At 40.8% G+C, this 17,558-nt stretch overlaps 3 protein-coding genes across 7 annotated transcripts; 1 reads left to right on the top strand and 2 right to left on the bottom strand.

Moving 5' to 3' along the window:
* Nucleotides 1-476: 476 nt before the first annotated feature.
* rnf139 (ring finger protein 139) lies at nt 477-9,377 on the bottom strand. The gene is made up of 6 exons (XM_067509667.1): nt 8,842-9,377; nt 6,003-6,646; nt 5,705-5,852; nt 5,503-5,609; nt 4,664-4,915; nt 477-3,646 (listed from the first exon to the last, which is right to left on the bottom strand). Exons 1-6 carry the CDS (start codon nt 9,002-9,004, stop codon nt 2,864-2,866), a joined length of 2,097 nt encoding a protein of 698 aa, XP_067365768.1. The 5' UTR covers nt 9,005-9,377; the 3' UTR covers nt 477-2,863.
* Nucleotides 9,378-9,517: 140 nt separating this feature from the next.
* Nucleotides 9,518-14,993, bottom strand: tatdn1 (TatD DNase domain containing 1). Of its 5 annotated transcripts, none has more exons than XM_067509809.1 (12): nt 14,160-14,263; nt 13,377-13,442; nt 13,245-13,294; nt 13,107-13,170; nt 12,888-13,031; nt 12,711-12,753; nt 11,979-12,064; nt 11,847-11,887; nt 11,282-11,358; nt 10,761-10,831; nt 10,326-10,452; nt 9,519-10,245 (listed from the first exon to the last, which is right to left on the bottom strand). In XM_067509809.1, exons 1-12 carry the CDS (start codon nt 14,236-14,238, stop codon nt 10,143-10,145), a joined length of 951 nt encoding a protein of 316 aa, XP_067365910.1. In that variant the 5' UTR covers nt 14,239-14,263; the 3' UTR covers nt 9,519-10,142. The 5 variants fall into 5 exon arrangements, with proteins under 5 accessions (XP_067366253.1, XP_067365910.1, XP_067366167.1 ...); XM_067510066.1 differs by lacking the exon at nt 14,160-14,263 and adding an exon at nt 14,963-14,993 and having other exon boundaries at nt 9,520-10,245; XM_067509901.1 differs by having other exon boundaries at nt 9,520-10,245; nt 13,377-13,456; nt 14,161-14,212.
* Nucleotides 14,636-17,171, top strand: ndufb9 (NADH:ubiquinone oxidoreductase subunit B9). The gene is made up of 4 exons (XM_067510424.1): nt 14,636-14,794; nt 15,846-16,038; nt 16,456-16,569; nt 16,752-17,171. Exons 1-4 carry the CDS (start codon nt 14,706-14,708, stop codon nt 16,881-16,883), a joined length of 528 nt encoding a protein of 175 aa, XP_067366525.1. The 5' UTR covers nt 14,636-14,705; the 3' UTR covers nt 16,884-17,171.
* Nucleotides 17,172-17,558: the final 387 nt, after the last annotated feature.

The raw sequence follows: 17,558 nt of genomic DNA, 5'->3' as shown, positions 1-17,558 counted from the left end.
ACACATCAGCGTTTATTGGCTTATTAGATGATTATTAAGAATACAGATCTACCAAAGGAGCAAAAGCTACATATAAATGTAGCAGATTAAAAGTCCAATATCTCCCTCTAAAGTGGAAATACTCCAGTGAAGTACAACTACCTCAACTGGACCCAAAGTAAATGTACTTAGTTACATTTTACCTCTGGCTGCTTTCACACGCGCACTCACCCAACCTGCAAACTTTTACTTAAATAGTCAACAAAATGAGCTCTTACCTAATTTAAAAGGAATTTGAATTGAATGAATGAAAGTAAATGGCGTCACCTGCAGGTAAATTGAGGTAACTGCACGCACTGACGCCTGTACTACCATGTGTGAAGGGCATTTATCAGTTTTACTATGGGTTTAAACTCAATATTACAGGGTGAATAGCTAAGTGTTAAATGTTTACAAAGTGACTTAAATAAAGTTAGTGATGAGACAGCATCCAAATACATTATCAAACATGATTTTATTTACATAAATCTTTTTAAAACAAAAGGCAAAATGAACAGCTTTTACCCGTCAGTCCTATAAAGTCCTTCATAGCTTTCCAATCAGCAATAAACTCAACCATCATCATACACGAAACTGATTCTTTGCAGCTAATTTTCTGCAACCAGTAATTACAACAGTAATGAAAATGAGTTTGTAGTCAAACCCGTAAGACGTTCAGGCTCGGGAAGTCTAAACAGTGTAATACTCACAAGTTGTGCTTAAAAGCTTTTTTTTCTTTAATACAAATTCAAGAATATCGCTGTAGTCGCTGAGGGGCCTCTACTGGCCAAACTGCACTATAACCACAAGTGAAGACATGGCTCTTGAATAATTTCTGGGGCATCATTTCATAACAGTAATTAAAGTATTTGAATCAATAGGACAGAACTGAGCAACTGCTTCTGGTACATAGCTCATAAAAAAAAACCACTATGTGAAATAACATCTTTGCAACTTAAGAATAAAAGAAAGCTTCACTGTGATGGAATTTGTATTTTTGTGCAGCTCCTTAATATTTTTCATTGTACTTAAAGAAGCCTTCCAGCCCTGCAGCAGGACCCTGACACTAGACACAAAGTCTAAGTCTTCAGAAAGGTGCAGCCATTGAGGGTTGTTGCCCAGAAGCTCCTGCCTGTCGCAGGGATTAGAAACTTAAAAAGTGCATTTACAGAACTGAATTACATCTGCTCTTACAAAATCACTAATAACCAACACATGAAATAAAGTATTGGATTTTCTTCCTTTCTGAGTAAATAAACCTACTGGCACCTTTTTCACAATATCAAGGTGAAATTATAAAAGAAAAACTGAGGACATTCCTGCATTTGGCTTTACTATGACTCCACGCCAGGATTCATATAACAATTTTTAGTTCTCAAATGACCCTTTAACCAAGCTGATCTCAAATTTGGAAAACAACATTGGAAGCAAAATAGTAAAATTACATTTTACTTTTTAATGTGTGCACGTGTTTGTTTTATTAAATGTACAATAACGTACACAACTGTAACCAAGGTCACACAAGGGACCATAGTAAGTAATAATAGAGGTATATCAGTCATTACAGTAGCAAGTCACTTTTAAAACCAGACAAACCTCTCTGTCCTTCCCTGGTTGCTCAGAGTTGACTGAAAGCTGTTTTACTCTTGTCATCAATCTCTCGGGAAACGTACACTGATTAACTGTCGACATTTGGTAAAAACCAAAATGTAGAACATGTAAATCGCCAACTCGAGCGGCAGGTCGAGGTCCAGGAACAGAGGTGGATAGGGATTGTTTCCTTCCTGCCTCATTTATGTGGTTATTAAATAATTTATCATGTCCCAGTTGTGGCGACTATGTCTTTATTTATTGTATTCATGCGTGTTATTGGTTACTTTTATCGTTTTGTCGTTTTGAGTGTTTTAGCCCGAGTTCTGTCACTTTCAAAGAAGAAACATAACTACTTGCATCATTCACAGCCCGAGAGGCCGAATAACCAGTTGGACCTGTGCCTCTGGGCCCATTTCTTACTCCGTGCATGATGTCACTGATGTTGAATGTGCATAATTGTGAGAAGAAAAAAAAAAAACAACCTAAATACAGGAAACTGTAACTTGGCTGAAACTTCTGAATCTGCAAAAACAGAAAATTACAGACAATCTAAAAATGAAGCAGAGAAACATGATTCTATAAACGATCAAATCCTGACTTGCAGACTGATCAATGCTTGAATTTGTTCAGTTATTCCAGTTTTGTCAAACTCGTGATAAAGGTTTCCCTATAATCCACTGCGAAGGAAGGTGAACTGCATTTTTAAGACATCGTCTAAGCACATTACATATCAGCAGGCACACTCATATGATCAGACATATGCATACATACACAGACATGCGTGCACACACAAATACACAACAGTGCTACATAAGTGACAAAAATCTGAAGCGGTCACGTGATTGAAGTGCGCCTTCCACAGCTTGCACAACAAGCCTAATGATGTGGATCAACTTTGAGGCTTTAGGAAGTAACATGTAGGACAGCTGTGCCCACAAGGCAAGATTTGTATCAGGATGTCCAATAATTTTGGAATACAGTTTAAAAAGAGAGAGAGAGAAAAAAGAATAACCAGTGAGTTTTTGGTCTACACACACACACACACACACACACACACACAAACACACACACACACACACAGAGCAGCTGTTACTCTTTCTAAGAGCCCTTTAGAGTAAAACCCAAATTCACACAAAAAGAAAGAAGAATGATATCCCTGACATTTTCCAACAAAAAATTAAGATGCGGAGTTGTGTATTTATAACTCTTTTTAAATTAATATAATAGAAACGTATTTATTTAAATCATCTAATCAGTCCTCAGTGGAGTCCGTATCATCATTGATATAGTCCTCTTCTATGGGTATGATGCCATTTTGAGTCCCCCACTCATCTTCATCATACTCTATACTGTCATTGTCCTCCAGCAGTTCGTTGTCGAGCTCTCCTGGTCCTCCTGCAGCCTGTGCGCCAGCTGCTGCACCTTCGACTGGCAGCTCGGCAGCTGGATGTCTACGCTGGCCTTCCCTCAGTGCTGGTGGGGCTGCAGCAGCGGCGTCCTGCGGCGCTGCGTAGCCACCGTTGTTGTTGGAGAAGGCGGTTCTGTCTCGGCTGTCCTCCTCAATGTAAACTCTCTGGTGGCACATAGGGCATGTGTCCTGGATGTAGAGCCACTTCCTCAGACACAGCGCGTGGAAGTAGTGGTGGCAGGGTGTGATGCGAGCTGAGGTGGCAAACTCCTGGTAACAGATGGCACACACATCCTCGATGTCCCTTAGCTGGTCCCCGCGCATCTCCGGCAGGGAATTTATCTTCTTGACGGCTGTGCGGCGGTTGATGAAGGTCTTCCAGCCATTCTTGGCCTGAAGGTAAATATTAAAGTAGGCATGCAGACACATCATGCAGGCGCGGATTTTGCTGCCGGACTCGAACATCATGGTGTAGGCGCCGTTTCCGAACATGATGACCCCGAACAGAAACTCGATGATGTTGCCTGTGGAGCGCACGTAGTAGACGTAGTCGTCGAGTTTCTCCCACAGGACATTAGAGAAGCCGTCTACCATGAAGAGGCTATAGACCGTTAACGATACTAACACCTTCAGGGAGAGAAGAGAGTAGAATATAACAGATACAGAAGAAAATCTACTATGATCAGTGTATTTTATGACATTAGCAGTTATCCTGCTTTTCTCTTAGATGTTGCCATTTGAACACAGGTCTTGATTGACAAATCAAGTAAGAAATTAAATTAAAATGGGATTTTGAACACAACAGCAGCACCACACCCGAGTGCATCACTGCACTGGACGCACTGCATTATGGACAGGAGTCAATCTAAAGAGCCCCATATGGAAATACTTAGGATTTTTGTCAGTAGACACCAAAACTGTGAAACATTGAAGTAGCACTGTGTACAAGTTAAGAGTTTATTACTGCCCGTTCCTAAGCCGAGCAAATATAATTATTGTTCCACGTTTATCACATCAGAACTGGCTCAGAGGACTGAATTTCCACCCTATAAAGAATAACTTAATTATTTGTTTTGTTTGTATGTGTAGGTTGGTAAACCTTAGAAAAAAAAACCTTAGAAAAGTATATTTTCTGAAACATTGGTTTTCTACTTATTAACTTAAAGGACAAAGACAAATATTAGAATAATTAAAACCTGTGTTTTCTATATCAATGTTATTTTTGGCCAATTCTGACAGTACAAGTAGGATAAGGGCAACACGTACCAGTAGTGAACAGTTGCACTCAAAATTATTCAGCTTCAAATTAAGTGCTTGGGCAAATTTTCAGCTGTTTGCAGTGAACAAATCAAACAGCTCAACACTAATGATACAAGTAGTTCAGCATAAAATGCAATCTCTGACTACTGTGGTCTAATATTCAACCTCCTGAACAGCTGAAAGTTTGTAAATTTTCCCCAAATAATTTTAAATGGCAGAAATGTATTTTGTTTAAAGTTAAAGATACAGGTAAGAGGGAAGCAGGGGAAATCCATCTTTGTTCACAGGACTCTTCTTGGAATTCAAACTGACAAGACCTAACAGGAAGTATTTGGATGTGTAATTTTTAAACTCAACCCATCTGAAAGTAAATTCCGCTCTTACCTTGAGGCAGAGCTCGACGCAGAAGGCAGTGACGGCAAAGAGCCAGGTGTTGAGGATATAGTGGTTCCACAGAGTGTAGCTGAGCACCACGGGGAGCACAAAGAGCGCCACAGACACCAGCAAGACGGGGACGTGGCGGCGAAAAGAAGAGACGTGGGAGGCGCTTAGGGACATCAGGACAGGGTCGGTCATGCCGTGGATGAAGTGCAGGATGGCCGTCAGCAGAAGGCACATGTTCCGGCTCAGACGGACCTTTGGATCAAAGCAGAGATATGGGGCATTTTCAAACCCACCTTGTTTAGTCCAGTTCGATGAAATTTGTTAGTTGTCCCCTTTCATGCGGTTCGTTTTAACAGAATTGAAAACAGCATTTACACCCGCATGCAGACCGAAACAACTCCACAGAGACCCCAGTGCTCTACGTGGTCTTAGTCCAAACACCGACTGTGCAGCTGTTCTTCGTTTCATAGCAACTTTTCATACATAATATTTACACACCAGGATCAACTTCCTACATTTACTTTTCTGTGCCTGCCCTAGATGCCCATTTAAGCTTTTTAAGAGCTGACAAGACAATTCTTGTGCAACTCCTAGACGAGAATTTTTCTTAGCTTGGATTTTTCTATGTAAACAAGGAAAGCGAACCCAGCGCAAAATGGACCTAAATCACAAACTGGTCCACAGATTAGGACCAGAGCAAAAACACAACAGGTTTAAAAACAACCATAATTGACCCACAGCAAAAAATACTGCACATTTTCTTCACAATCTATCGGGAGATGCATACATTTCCCTCACAATCAGCTTAAGATGGAGGAATGGATGCTGCAGTGACCTACCAGGCGTTCGTCTGGTTTCAGGCTGCTTAGGCCCGTCTGCAGAGCCAGAATGAAGAACAACACAGGAGCCACAAAGCCTAAACGCTTATCCTCCTCCTCAGTTGAACCTGATGAAACAAAAGCAGAGAACTGACTTTGCAGCTGGTGTAGGTGGCAGACTAGCACACAAACATGTGTGAGACAGAAGCATACTGAGTCGTACCTATGAAGGCTAAGATGCTGAGGCCGAGGTAGTGAGCAACAGAGGAGATGACTGCACTCATCCCCAGGACAGTGAGTGTGGAGTCACAGCCAGAGATGATCAGGTTGCTGGTCACGTCCCAGAACACGTCCCAGTTTAAGAGATAACCCTAAAGACAGGTCATTCACACAACATACATTTGGTTACAGTGTGCCTACATTTGTAGAGAGTGTAAGGAAACAGATATTAACACTGGAATTCGTAAGGCCTTTTTCTGCAGCTCTGTAAAATAACCTGACTAAAGTGATTTTAGTCTCACCTGTGAGTCTGAACTTCCGTCTGTGGCGTCCCCACCTTCCCTTCTCACTGCACGAACCACATAAACCAGGATCATGGCTTGGGCAGTGACCCGGGTCAACCAGAACACTCGGAGCACATCAGGGAACCGGATTCTCTTCCATGTATCCTCTAGTAGCAGCTGAAGACCATAGATCCTGTACATGTGCCGTACAAGCAGGTAAACGTACCGGCACGAGTAGTAGAACCACTTAAGCCTCATGGCTAGGCACACAGCCGTGTTCAGAGCCAGCGCAAGCCCTGAGAACACGGCCACAACCTGCCTGATGTCCGCAGGCAGCTCAATCATTAGTGCCCAAAGAGGGATCATGATGTCCAAGACCACCAGTGCCGCGAAAACCGAATGGAGGTTTAGCAGGAACACGTAACCCACCCCAAACACAAGCTGGACTGCGGCCATGCCCAGCCACAGCGTTGGACCATTTTTGGGCAGCAACCTAAAACCCAACACTGCTTTGTAGTAGGCGCTGTAGAAGTCTATGTGGGAGGTGGCGTAGTAGTTGATGAGGGCTGCTGCCAAGCCGAGGAGTACGGCAAAGAAAAGGGTGTAGAACTTGAACAAGGCTTTCTGGGAGAGCAGCAGCACAGCGGTAGAGATGAGGACACCTGAGACACAACAGATGCGGTTAGCAAAACTAACAAACTAATGGAATATTAAGAGATGTAGGAGCTTCTGTTTAACTGGAGTTGTCAAGGAGCATAGCTGTGCTGGCATAGTGCTGAAAATCTACTGTCTGCCAGAAACTCACTAACATCTGCAGAAGGTGATTAGGGTTAGAGAACAGGGTTAAGAAAGTCATGATTTTAATGAATTTCAGCCATCGGCAATGGACAATGGCACTTTGCCATCACCCATCTAATTGGAAAATTGCTATATTAAAATCAGGCTGATTTAACAGTGTTATGGATTTTTAAGTGTGAACATGGTTCTAAAACAGTGAATACGGTGCCCAGAGCACAAACGGGACGTATTAACCCACGGATACATTGTACAACCCTGGCAAGTCAAAAGCAGAAAGACAAAGAGTCCAACACTTCAGACATTTCTTAGGACATAAGCCATGAAAGGACTATAAAGTACTATATAAAACTCTGACTTCACTACAGTTAAACAGGCAAACATCAAAGTAAGAAATGATACATTAGAGGTGTAGGAGCTCATTGAAATTCAGCTCAGTCACTCTATCACTTGACTCTGTCCATACCCTCGGGATACACTGCCTCCATAACCTCACGCCACTAACAACATTTAGATCTGAGAAGCTTTAGTCAGGGACAACATTGACCTTGAACAAGCTTTGTAAAGAGTTCCATGACTAAATGGACTTAGGTTAAGGAACTTTGTTGTTTAAAGAGGTCACGGGTACTTTTTCACAGTGCTCTTTATAGTTTTATTTGTGCTAATCCTGTTTAGGTTTGTGACTGTACGTGAACAAGAAGAAGAGTGGGGTGAAGAAACGTGAGAACGTCCGCTGACCTACTTTAAGGCCTTGTGTGCCCCCCTGCCTCTCCAAAACCCAGGGCTGCTGGCCAACAGCAAGATTGGGACAGAGTTATGTAACCTGCCTGTGGTTTCTGTCTTCGGGCTGCCTGCTAATGACTAATAAAAAATAAAAAAATTATAACAACAGGTTTAAGCCACATCTGTCATGTTCCCCACGGCATGAAAATAACATGAAATCATGTGATTTACCTGCTATTTTTATATGAGGGGTTTTCTAGGCCTTATGACAGACTGGTTTGTAAAGGAAAACAGAAAGTGAACATGACTGCAAAAATGCGAACTGTGTAGATACAGTATTTGAATGTGATGTTGTGATGTCAAAACAGAAATATGACTGCTGGTTCATCATATGTAATATTGAACCGAACTTTTAGGGACATACATGTGATGGTGGGATTATTAAAACGTGAAATCATTATGTCATTAATTATGTCAACCGCTTCTTGAGATGCTTTTGAAGTAAATTAAAATAGCAGTAACTGTAGCTCTGAAAATGTGAATGTTGATTTCCTGTGACAGATAACTGTAAAAAACTTTTAACACATTTGCTTTGTGGACATTTGGTCAGAAAAAACAAGACCTCTGAAGAAGTCAGCTCAGGTTTTGGCAGATTGTAATATCTTTTTTCTGATTTCAAACATTACTGTGTGAATGTCTCCAAAACGTTTTTTCTTCAGTAACATTTTAGAACAACTACCTGCTTACTGAACACTTTTGCTTTCAATAACTGCAAAAGCATGAACAATATTTGCCTAAACGTGACCGTCAGGATCTATATAGCTGGCGGCAACTGTTTATCGACTATTGATCAATTGATCATTTTTACTTTAGGAACTGTCAGTGTTCAAAATGATCAACAATCTTGGGCAAGTACTTGTGTATCAAGTTCCTATTTCGGTGGTTGGTTAAAGATCCTCTGTTGGATTCGTGTCTGTTCTCCACCAGACAGCAGTGTTTCATGGTGTCAGGACTTAGCTTAGGTAACTGGCTGGTGGTCAGGTTAAGCCTCTCTGAGAGCCGCGTTAGCCGCGAGCTAATGGAATATCAAGCTGCTAGCAACACAGCACACTAAATTAAAAAACTCAAACTCAAACCAGTGAAAGGGTCGTATGAGCCAAATGGGGCTGGAGGTTTAATGGGATTTAATCGATCTGACAGGTGACACAGCGCCACATAACTGACCGACACGTCCCGGCTATTACGCCGAGCCAGTTAGCTAGCTGTCAGTTGCCAGGGCTTGCTGACGGACACGTTAATAGCTCCGGTAGTGGACTGTAAAATGTCAAAAAACACTTACCCATGGCTCTGACTAGAACCTTCCCGATCGCCCCGGCCCACCCGGAACCAGGGCCGAAGTAAGAGTTAAAAATGGCGTCGATAATAAAGATACAGGGAACTCGCAGAGCCACATCCAGCACCGCTAAGGCCTGTTGGCCTATACGGGCTTGAGTGGACGCCATGCGTCTTCAGTTGGGGGCTACAGTCCTGGGGTGCCCCGGTTATCTCTGTAACATTAAAAAAAAGTTTATGCCCCCCTGTACCCGCCCCTCGCCTTCGGTTTCTCTTCGCCTGACGTTTACTCGGCAGCTATGAACCTGCTCCCGTCCACCAGGTCCTCCCAGCTGAACCTCCTGTTGCTTCTTCTTCTTCAGTTTAATGTCCGGGTGGTTCCATCCACGGCGGTATCGCCGCTTCACGTCCACGGTTCCCCTCCTCAGAAAACCCGCGGTGCTATCATAAAGTAAATATTCATATATGGCGAAACCGGCCCTTCGCGAAGCTTTGGGAACACAACATGCGAGACTCTTCCGACGTAACGTCATGTAACATGCAGCGTCAGAGGGCGTGGCAGCCGACGTACGCACGTTTACGTTATTTACTTATTAGTAGTAAAATACAAATTAATGGATTTTCCATTGTGAGTTTTAAAAAAATTGAGATATATGTTGAACATATAGATTTCAGTACTTTAATACAAGTTTATGTATTGCAAGATGGTTAACCCATAAAAGCCATTATGATTTATTAATTGATTGTGTGTTTATTAGGAATGTACTTGAAAAAGTAAATAAAGCTGTTAAGAAACCATCCATCCCAGACATTACTAAAAGTAAGTTATATAAAATATTTAAGTAGGCTACATGTGGTCAGGTTACTTTACATCTTTGCAGCACAGTATTAAGAGAGATAAACACTGTTTCACTGTTATAATTGTACTTCCCACCTCCAGAAATATACAGCGTTATTAATTTTCTTAAATTTTTAGGCAAATTTCCTATCAAAATTTTACAAATATATAAGTTTGTGTTTGAAATACTTTGCATGTGTATTTCTGTGAGAATTTGTGTCTGGGAAATTTGTCTGAAATGTCTAACATTTATTGCATTTCCTTTTCATGAATTAATAAAAATACATTTCCATTTTGCCCCCGTTTACCTTTTTTACCTTTTAATAGTTTAAAATAAGACATGTAGGGCAGGCAGATATGTGACCTCTACAATAGGCAGATTCTGCATTCGGACCGGTAGAAACACATATCGATGAAGAAGCCTTCATCGGGTACAAAATACAGCTCAATCAGGTTTATGTGGTCCATCATCAGCTCAAACTAAAGAAAACTTTGCTGGTGTTGTTGTAGATGGTGTTAGCCAACTCCAATGGGTCCTCTCCCCTCGCTGCTGCCATCACCTCCAGAACTTGTCTAAAAGAGACAGTACAATCAGTAAAAAGTTTAAAGAATTTAAAACACTGACAATATAGTTTTACCCAAATGTTACTTACATGATGTGACAGGGCTCATTCCTGTCTTTTAAGCAGTGCCCTGCCTCCCACTTCTTCTTTGTGGGAAATGTAGTTTTAACATATTTGGAGCCTGTGTGAGTGTTCTTCACACCACACCACGGAGCATCTGGAAAGTAACAGGAACATGTTAAATCATACACAGAGGAAATATAACAGCAGAAGACCTAAATTAACAAAAGCAATATGATGCTCAAAGATCTGGAATTATTCTAGATAAAGTCATGGCATCTTGGATATGGTTTGACTACTGTGATTTAAAGTAGCTTCAATGGCATCCTGACTGTAGTCTGATGCTGTGAAAGCATGTTTTCTGGAACTTCTATTAAGTATTTGGGTTAAAGTAAGAGCAAGTTTAATTCATTTTGTTAATGATCTCGTTTCCACATTTATTACAATGAATTGGCTGCAACTCACCTGTTTCTATCATAAGTCTCTCAGTGGGAATAGATTTCATAGCTTCAATATTGGCCTCAGTCTTCAAAGAACTGGAAAACAGAAAAAAAAAACAGTTTACGATGCAGTATTGTTAATGTGTATCTTTAAATGTCGAGCAGAGGTGGCTGTGTGAGAGTTAATGGGATACATCTGTAAGATACAGTTAAGTTAAAAAGTTTGCAACAGCTTGGAAACAGTCTCTCAACGTAATAATCGGCAAAATATTTTCATCAACAAAAACATTTATTAAATGAAAATCAGCCCAGTTGGATAAGAAAACTGTTGATTGGCAACAATGAGAACAGGTTTAGTTCTGTACATAACTAGTCTGAGAATGGTCAATTGTGTAACTGTGTTTTTAGACTGGTAGCCGGTGAAGTTAGATGCCATGTGAAGTGATGTGGTGTGATGCAAGTCCAGATATGGTTCAGATCATGTAAAGTATTTATGTTCAAGTATAGAAAATCAAACCTGTTCATCACATTTCAAAAAATTCTCACCATCCATTTATTCCAATGTACAGGTCCAGCTCAATGAGGGCAGCAGCGTCCTCTGTAGTCCCATCAAAGGAGTGGACCTGGGAAAACAAAGGAAAAATGATCTTCTAGACCATGAATTGATTTTCAGCCTCTCTCTGGTGCATTTATAACTGTGTTAACCCTTAACAGAAGTTATTAGATAAGCTTATTTAAATCACAATATTTACAGTGAAGAGGTTTTTTTTTTTTGCTTATATTCATTTATTCTTATATTATATTCTAAAAATTAAGCAGATTTCCATTGGACTAACAAAATAACACAGTTTTACAGCAGTACAGGTTTTTTTCTGCAAAATGTAAATATAAATCCAGCAACCCAAGATGTAATGCACAATAAAAATTGAGCAATTGCACACAGCTAAGGAAGAAAAAAGTTAACTAATTGTAGATGATAGTGGGGCATCTTGGAAAAACAACAAATCATAGACTTCTACTGTATAACTGTGTTTATAACTCTAATTAAAGATTAACCTAAAATTAATCAGATTTACAGAAATGACAATTTGTACTGTACTATAATCCTCACCACTCCTCCGACACATCTGTCTCTATTTCTTTTCATAATGTCTGTCAAAAAAGAGACAAAGAAACAGTCAAATACTTTTTCTTCAAAAATCCCGCTCATTAATCAGACAGGCTCAGTGGTTCACACACCTACCTATGAACTCCTGATGGGAGTTTCTGCAGTGGAGGAACATGGGCAGTTTCGTTTCTTCTGCCAGATCAAACTGCTTCTCAAAGTATCTGCAACAGACAAAAGGGAGGAACGAGACTGATTAAAGGGCGAGTTTTCAGCTTCCTTCCTGTAGTTCTAGTTTGGGGCATACCTGTATGGAAACGGTATTAAACTTCCCTCTGCTTCCCTTTTATTAAAACATTTCTGTGCTTCCAACTGAATAGATTATGTTCAGGTGATCATATGGGGAATTTCTAGAGCATCAGGTTGACAACAAATAGGCACCTGAACTTAGAAAAACTCCTCCAGCTGATGTCATCTGAAGGGGAAGGATATTTCATAATGGGAAAGCAGGGGAATACATGTACTCATCAAACTACAAACACAAAAAGCATGTTTAAAAATGGTGAGGGTCATTATTTAAGAGTGTATCTGGATGAATTGTACAGTACCTAATGTCATAGTGGTAAAGTCATCTATGGCCAGAAAGTAGAGACCAAAAAGACAGAAACAAGAGAGGAAATACTGGATGGAGATTTATCAGGTGGACATAAACAATACTGTTGCTCTGTAACTGCTAGATGTAGAAATAATCAACTGTCTGCAGACATAACAGGTTAATGTTGCGTTTACAATTTGTTTCTGCTGCCCTCATGTGGTCAAGAAAAAAATTCCTGAAGACCTGACTACTCAAAGACAACCAAAGGAACTTACTTGAGTTGAGTTTCTTTGGGGCAAAATTCCAGCCTGTCAAAATCTTGAATGAGGAGAGAAGTCAAATGGCACATTACAATATCATAAATACTCATTGTTAATAATGTGTATACAGAGCATGGAGGCAGGAAAGATGCTCAAGGAAACAAAACCTGTCATAAATGACTGTGTACACACCTAGTCCACACTCTCCAATAGCCACCACCTTTCCTCTGTGGGCTGCAGCCAGCTCCTTCAGCTCTGTCAGGTACTGAGATTCTCCATTCTGCTCAAATTCACCACAGCGAGTGGGATGGCAGCCGACAGTGCAGTAGAACTCGTCTGTAACAGAGAAAAGAGCATGGTGAATAAGCCCCACTGGGGTTAACAACATGTATTTATTATTGTTACCACTACCTCTGGTCTCAGCTAGTTTGAGGGCCTCCTTGCTGTCTTCAAGGTTTCCTCCTGTGATCATAAACTGCAACAAAATCAGCACGTCAGTTTTAAGCCTGTTCATTAAACACCAGTGGGCCCGTGTGACTGAATCTTTACCTTTTCGACTCCGACTTTCAGAGCTCTGTCGATGATCTGATCAAAGTCATCTGTCACAAAGACACAGCTGATCTCAGGCAAACTTCATCTGAACAGCGCACAAGTCAAAATAACACTGGAGGAGCTGCTCACCGTCATGTTTCTGCTTCCCTCTGTAGAGCCCCCTGAACATGGGATCTGTCAGGTTAACACCGATATCTGGAGGAGGAGACGTGGTAAATTTCTGGGACTGTCAAACAATTGTCTGTGATGTATGGCTGATGACATCAAGTCTGTAATGTGTCACTGATTATTTTGATCAATATGTTTAAAATGACCAAAAAGTGAAACATTCCCGTAGTCAGTTCCAACTTAATGTCTTCTAATTGTTGACATGTGAAGAACATGTGTGAGTGGTTTTGTACCATTTCATCTTGCAACAACATTAAACTGAAATCACTGATTAATATAATTATCAACAGTACTTTAACACTTCACACGTTACAGCTATGGAAAAGGTTTAAAATACATTTAATGTCAGTTAAATTACACAAAGGGTTAAAGAATTGATTCTCACAGAGATGAGCTCAAACGTTTTGACACGACCATCTTCCTGGTGGATTATTAAACTTAATACCAGCACATTACCACAACTGTACAAGAATAAACATTCGTAGTAGTAGCAGAAGTAGTAGCACAGTCATCTAGCTGTCATCAGGAAGCGAACTCCTAAAAGCCCGAATCAAACCTGGTGACATTTCCCTGCACAGCTCTGCTGTGTTGTCATTTGTAGCTGGGCTAACTCATTAGCCTCCACGCTAACTAAACATACAGGTGATAGTGTTTACAGCACACGCCAGCAGGCAATGACACTCAGCGAAGTCATTTCTAGCTCCTTGTTACGTTTTATTAAACCACGTAACTCAATTGACCCACCAATGAATCTGCGCTGAGCCATGGTGGTGAGAGAAAAGCCTCTGAGGAGAGACGCACATGCAGCTTTTCCCAATCCCATAATGCTGCACTACCGTAACAACCGCAGAAGAGAGGCCAAAACTTCTGACCTTTCTAAAATATTTAGCTCCAGTCTGCGTTCATATAACTGCTACTGCAGGTATCCATCTTGTTGTGGTGGCGTTAAAAGCTTAAAATAAATGTTAGAACTTTTTTTAAATAATTTGCTGTTTTTTCATCAAATTGTATTAAAGTTGTAATATAATTATTTTGGAACCAAGTCCTTGCCTGACAAGTTACTAAGGAATGACATATTACAACTTGAGAACCACAATATTCATATTCTTGCTCTAAAAAGCATTAATTAATTAATTCATATTAAATTGAAAAGCTGCTGTGAAGTCAATCCACAAAAAACAAATACATTCATGCGCATTTTGCAGTTGTTTTCGGTCCTTTTCGTCCGGACACCGTAAAGTCCCAGAATCCTCCGCGCGGCTGGGAGAAGGTGACAGGGGACGGCGAAAAATGGCCTCCGCCTATCTCACTCACCAGCAGAAAGTGTTGCGGCTTTACAAGAAATCATTAAGACACCTCGAGTCGTGGTGCATCTTTAGGTAAGAGCGGTCTGTTTCTCACCTTCGCGGACAATTGTGGGAAAAAAAACCTCAAACTGTCGCTGCCGTAGCGCGGTGCTACTAAGCTAACAGCAAAGCTAACCGCGGGCCAGGTCATTCTTCAAGACTAGCGTTAAATATTCCGCCGAGTGTTCCCCAAATGCTCACCCGGTCCTCAGTGTGACACCAGTATGTCCCACACAGTCACATTTCCCCGATGAGTTTGTTTTCATTGTTAGATTGGTTAACGTTGCCCATATTGACCAGGCGCCAGCTAGCGTCACGATAAGTGACTGACCGAGCAGTAAACCCGCTCCCATCACATTATTCCCTTCACTTAAACTTAAATGTGTCGGCACTTGTGATATTAGACTTTGAAAAGGTTTAAGTTTGCACGATTCATAGCCGCTTTGCGGTGGCGGAATGTAAATACGAGCATTTACTATAGTAAACAACCTCAGTACAGTTTCTTATTTACTGGACTTTCCTTCATAATCCGTATTCGCTACCAACTATAGTTACTTTTCAAAATGTGATAATACGGTATAATCATGAGAATCTATTGATCAAAAATCGCTTTATTTGTTGGTCATAGCCAATCACTTGCATCAAGTTACAGTCAAAGGCATCTACCTGTCCTGCACTAAATCTTCCTTCATGGACAGAATAATGTTCACTTTGTTTTGAAATTGATTTAGAGAGTTGTTGATTGATGATGATCAGCTTGGAGGCTGTAGTTTGTGCCTTTGAACTGTGCTGCTTTATACAGAATGCAGTTTGTTATTAAGTCCAGCCTCATTGATATATCTTGGTCGGTCACCAATTATTAACACACATGTTAATATACCACGAAGACTACATTACTGTACCTAATAATCTGCTAAAACCAACCGATGTTCTTATTTTTGCCTGAATAAATGCTACATAATTTAAAGGATGAAGTCTTACTCTTCATACTTGAAAAACAAATACACACATACATGGTATTTGTGCTATCTACCTGTTATAACATCCAGAAATATGATTGTTACATGATGGTTTCCTATCACAGAGACAAGTACAGGTTCTACGCCTGCATGCTGCGGGCTCGCTTCGATGAGAACAAGAATGAGAAGGACATGGTAAAGGCCACCAAGATGTTGAAGGCAGGAGAGGAGGAGTTCTGGGCCAACCAACATCCACAGCCCTACCTGTTCCCAGACTCCCCTGGAGGGACCTCGTACGAGAGATACGAATGCTACAAGGTGGGGGCAGAGTTTTGTGGCTTTTATTTTAATAGAGACTTGTTTTCTTGCTTCTCCATGTTTCATTCTCTTAGATTCATGTAAAACAGATTTTACACATTTCGCATACTTTCCAAGTTTTTGTACAATTTGGAGATAATTGAAACGCTACAATGTCATTTTAGTTTTCTGCTGTTCATCCACACTGTTTCTGATTAAATACCCTCTACTTTCGTTAACTTTATAGAAATTTTTGCAATACAATTTTGACCAAAGAAAACACAAAATGTCAACAATAAAAATAATTACTACTAAGATTTTAAGCAGCTGTCAAACATTTTCATGCTTATCAGGCGTCAAAATATTGAGGCGAAATTACAGACAATAATGTTGAAGACATGTTGATGAATGTTGCTAAGCTTTGTTTTGTTCCTGCAGGTCCCAGAGTGGGTGCTGGACCACTGGCACCCCTCAGAGAAGGCCATGTATCCTGACTATTTTTCCAAGAGGGAGCAGTGGAAGAAACTGAGAATGGAGAGCTGGGACAAAGAGGTGGGCTGTTTAGTTTTAAGGTTTAGTTTCTTCAGGTTTTTTATATTTGGTTATTGTTTATTGTAGTTTAACACCATTACATAAAGTAATAATAAATAAGTTAAGGTTTCAATAAAATTACTTGACTTTTCTATTGTTTTGGGATTTGAACCTATTTTTTTCCCCTTCCTGTCTGCTTCTAGGTCGCCCAGCTGCAGGCTGAGACTCCAGCCGATGGCCCCAGGGCTGAGGCTCTCCCTCCTGCCCGCAAGCAGGGTGACCTCCCACCTCTGTGGTGGCAGTTTGTCACCCGCCCCAGGGAGCGCCCCACTTAAACTCCCTCCACCTCCTGGGATCAATCCCCACTGCAATAGGAGGTGGGAAACCATCCTTACCACACAAAGCAGCACTGCAGAAGACTGACTGCCTCATACTGAACCACCATCTCTCTGTGAAAGACGTTTGTATTCTCATCATTTGTCATTTGTGAGGCTCCTGTGCAGGAGCACGATCGAGAACACAACCGTTCACAGGAGTTCTTCAGCAGTCCTGTTTTAGCACATTGGAGACTGTAGATGAGTAATTATCTGTAACTATTCTAATAAATATATGTGTAATGAAAATTGTGGTGTGTTCTATACAAAGAGATCCTTTGCTTTCTGTGAAAGTTTAGCTGCAGCTGGTTCTGACTAATATTGGCACAATAATTCATAATCCTATCTAGATTACACCTTGACATAAAGATAGTTACTCATGAGGCAAAAGGCCACCAGTTTGCTTTTACTACTATGTACAGTAGTGGGTGGTTGTAGGTTACGTTGCTCTACTTGGTTAAAAAAGCACGTTAAAAGCTGCTGGCCGCAACATTACATACAACATCAGGCAGTGGCAAAAGGCTCCAGTCAACACTGACGGTTTTCACCCATCTGTACAGGTAGGTCCAAAAAATAATAATGAAAATGTTCTCAGACCTGTTTATTGGCTCTCTAATTGGTTTAAGGTTCTTCTGT

The sequence above is a fragment of the Channa argus genome, chromosome 1, assembly GCF_033026475.1.
Source record: "Channa argus isolate prfri chromosome 1, Channa argus male v1.0, whole genome shotgun sequence".
Lineage (NCBI taxonomy): Eukaryota > Metazoa > Chordata > Actinopteri > Anabantiformes > Channidae > Channa > Channa argus.
The sequence above is the reverse complement of the archived record's forward strand: the minus strand, read 5'-3'. Positions and strand labels throughout refer to the sequence as shown.

Coding starts and splice junctions, on each gene's coding strand:
- ndufb9 (XM_067510424.1), top strand. CDS start 14,706: ATGGCCTCCGCCTATCTCACTCACCAGCAGAAAGTGTTGCGGCTTTAC. Junction 16,039..16,455: donor AGAGATACGAATGCTACAAG/GTGGGGGCAGAG, acceptor TTGTTCCTGCAG/GTCCCAGAGTGGGTGCTGGA. Junction 16,570..16,751: donor TGGAGAGCTGGGACAAAGAG/GTGGGCTGTTTA, acceptor GTCTGCTTCTAG/GTCGCCCAGCTGCAGGCTGA.
- rnf139 (XM_067509667.1), bottom strand. CDS start 9,004: ATGGCGTCCACTCAAGCCCGTATAGGCCAACAGGCCTTAGCGGTGCTG. Junction 6,647..8,841: donor GGTTCTAGTCAGAGCCATGG/GTAAGTGTTTTT, acceptor GTTGTGTCTCAG/GTGTCCTCATCTCTACCGCT. Junction 4,916..5,502: donor TGAAACCAGACGAACGCCTG/GTAGGTCACTGC, acceptor TTTGATCCAAAG/GTCCGTCTGAGCCGGAACAT.
- tatdn1 (XM_067509809.1), bottom strand. CDS start 14,238: ATGGGATTGGGAAAAGCTGCATGTGCGTCTCTCCTCAGAGGCTTTTCT. Junction 12,754..12,887: donor TATTGGAGAGTGTGGACTAG/GTGTGTACACAG, acceptor TCCTCATTCAAG/ATTTTGACAGGCTGGAATTT. Junction 12,065..12,710: donor CCCAAAGAAACTCAACTCAA/GTAAGTTCCTTT, acceptor TGTCTGTTGCAG/ATACTTTGAGAAGCAGTTTG.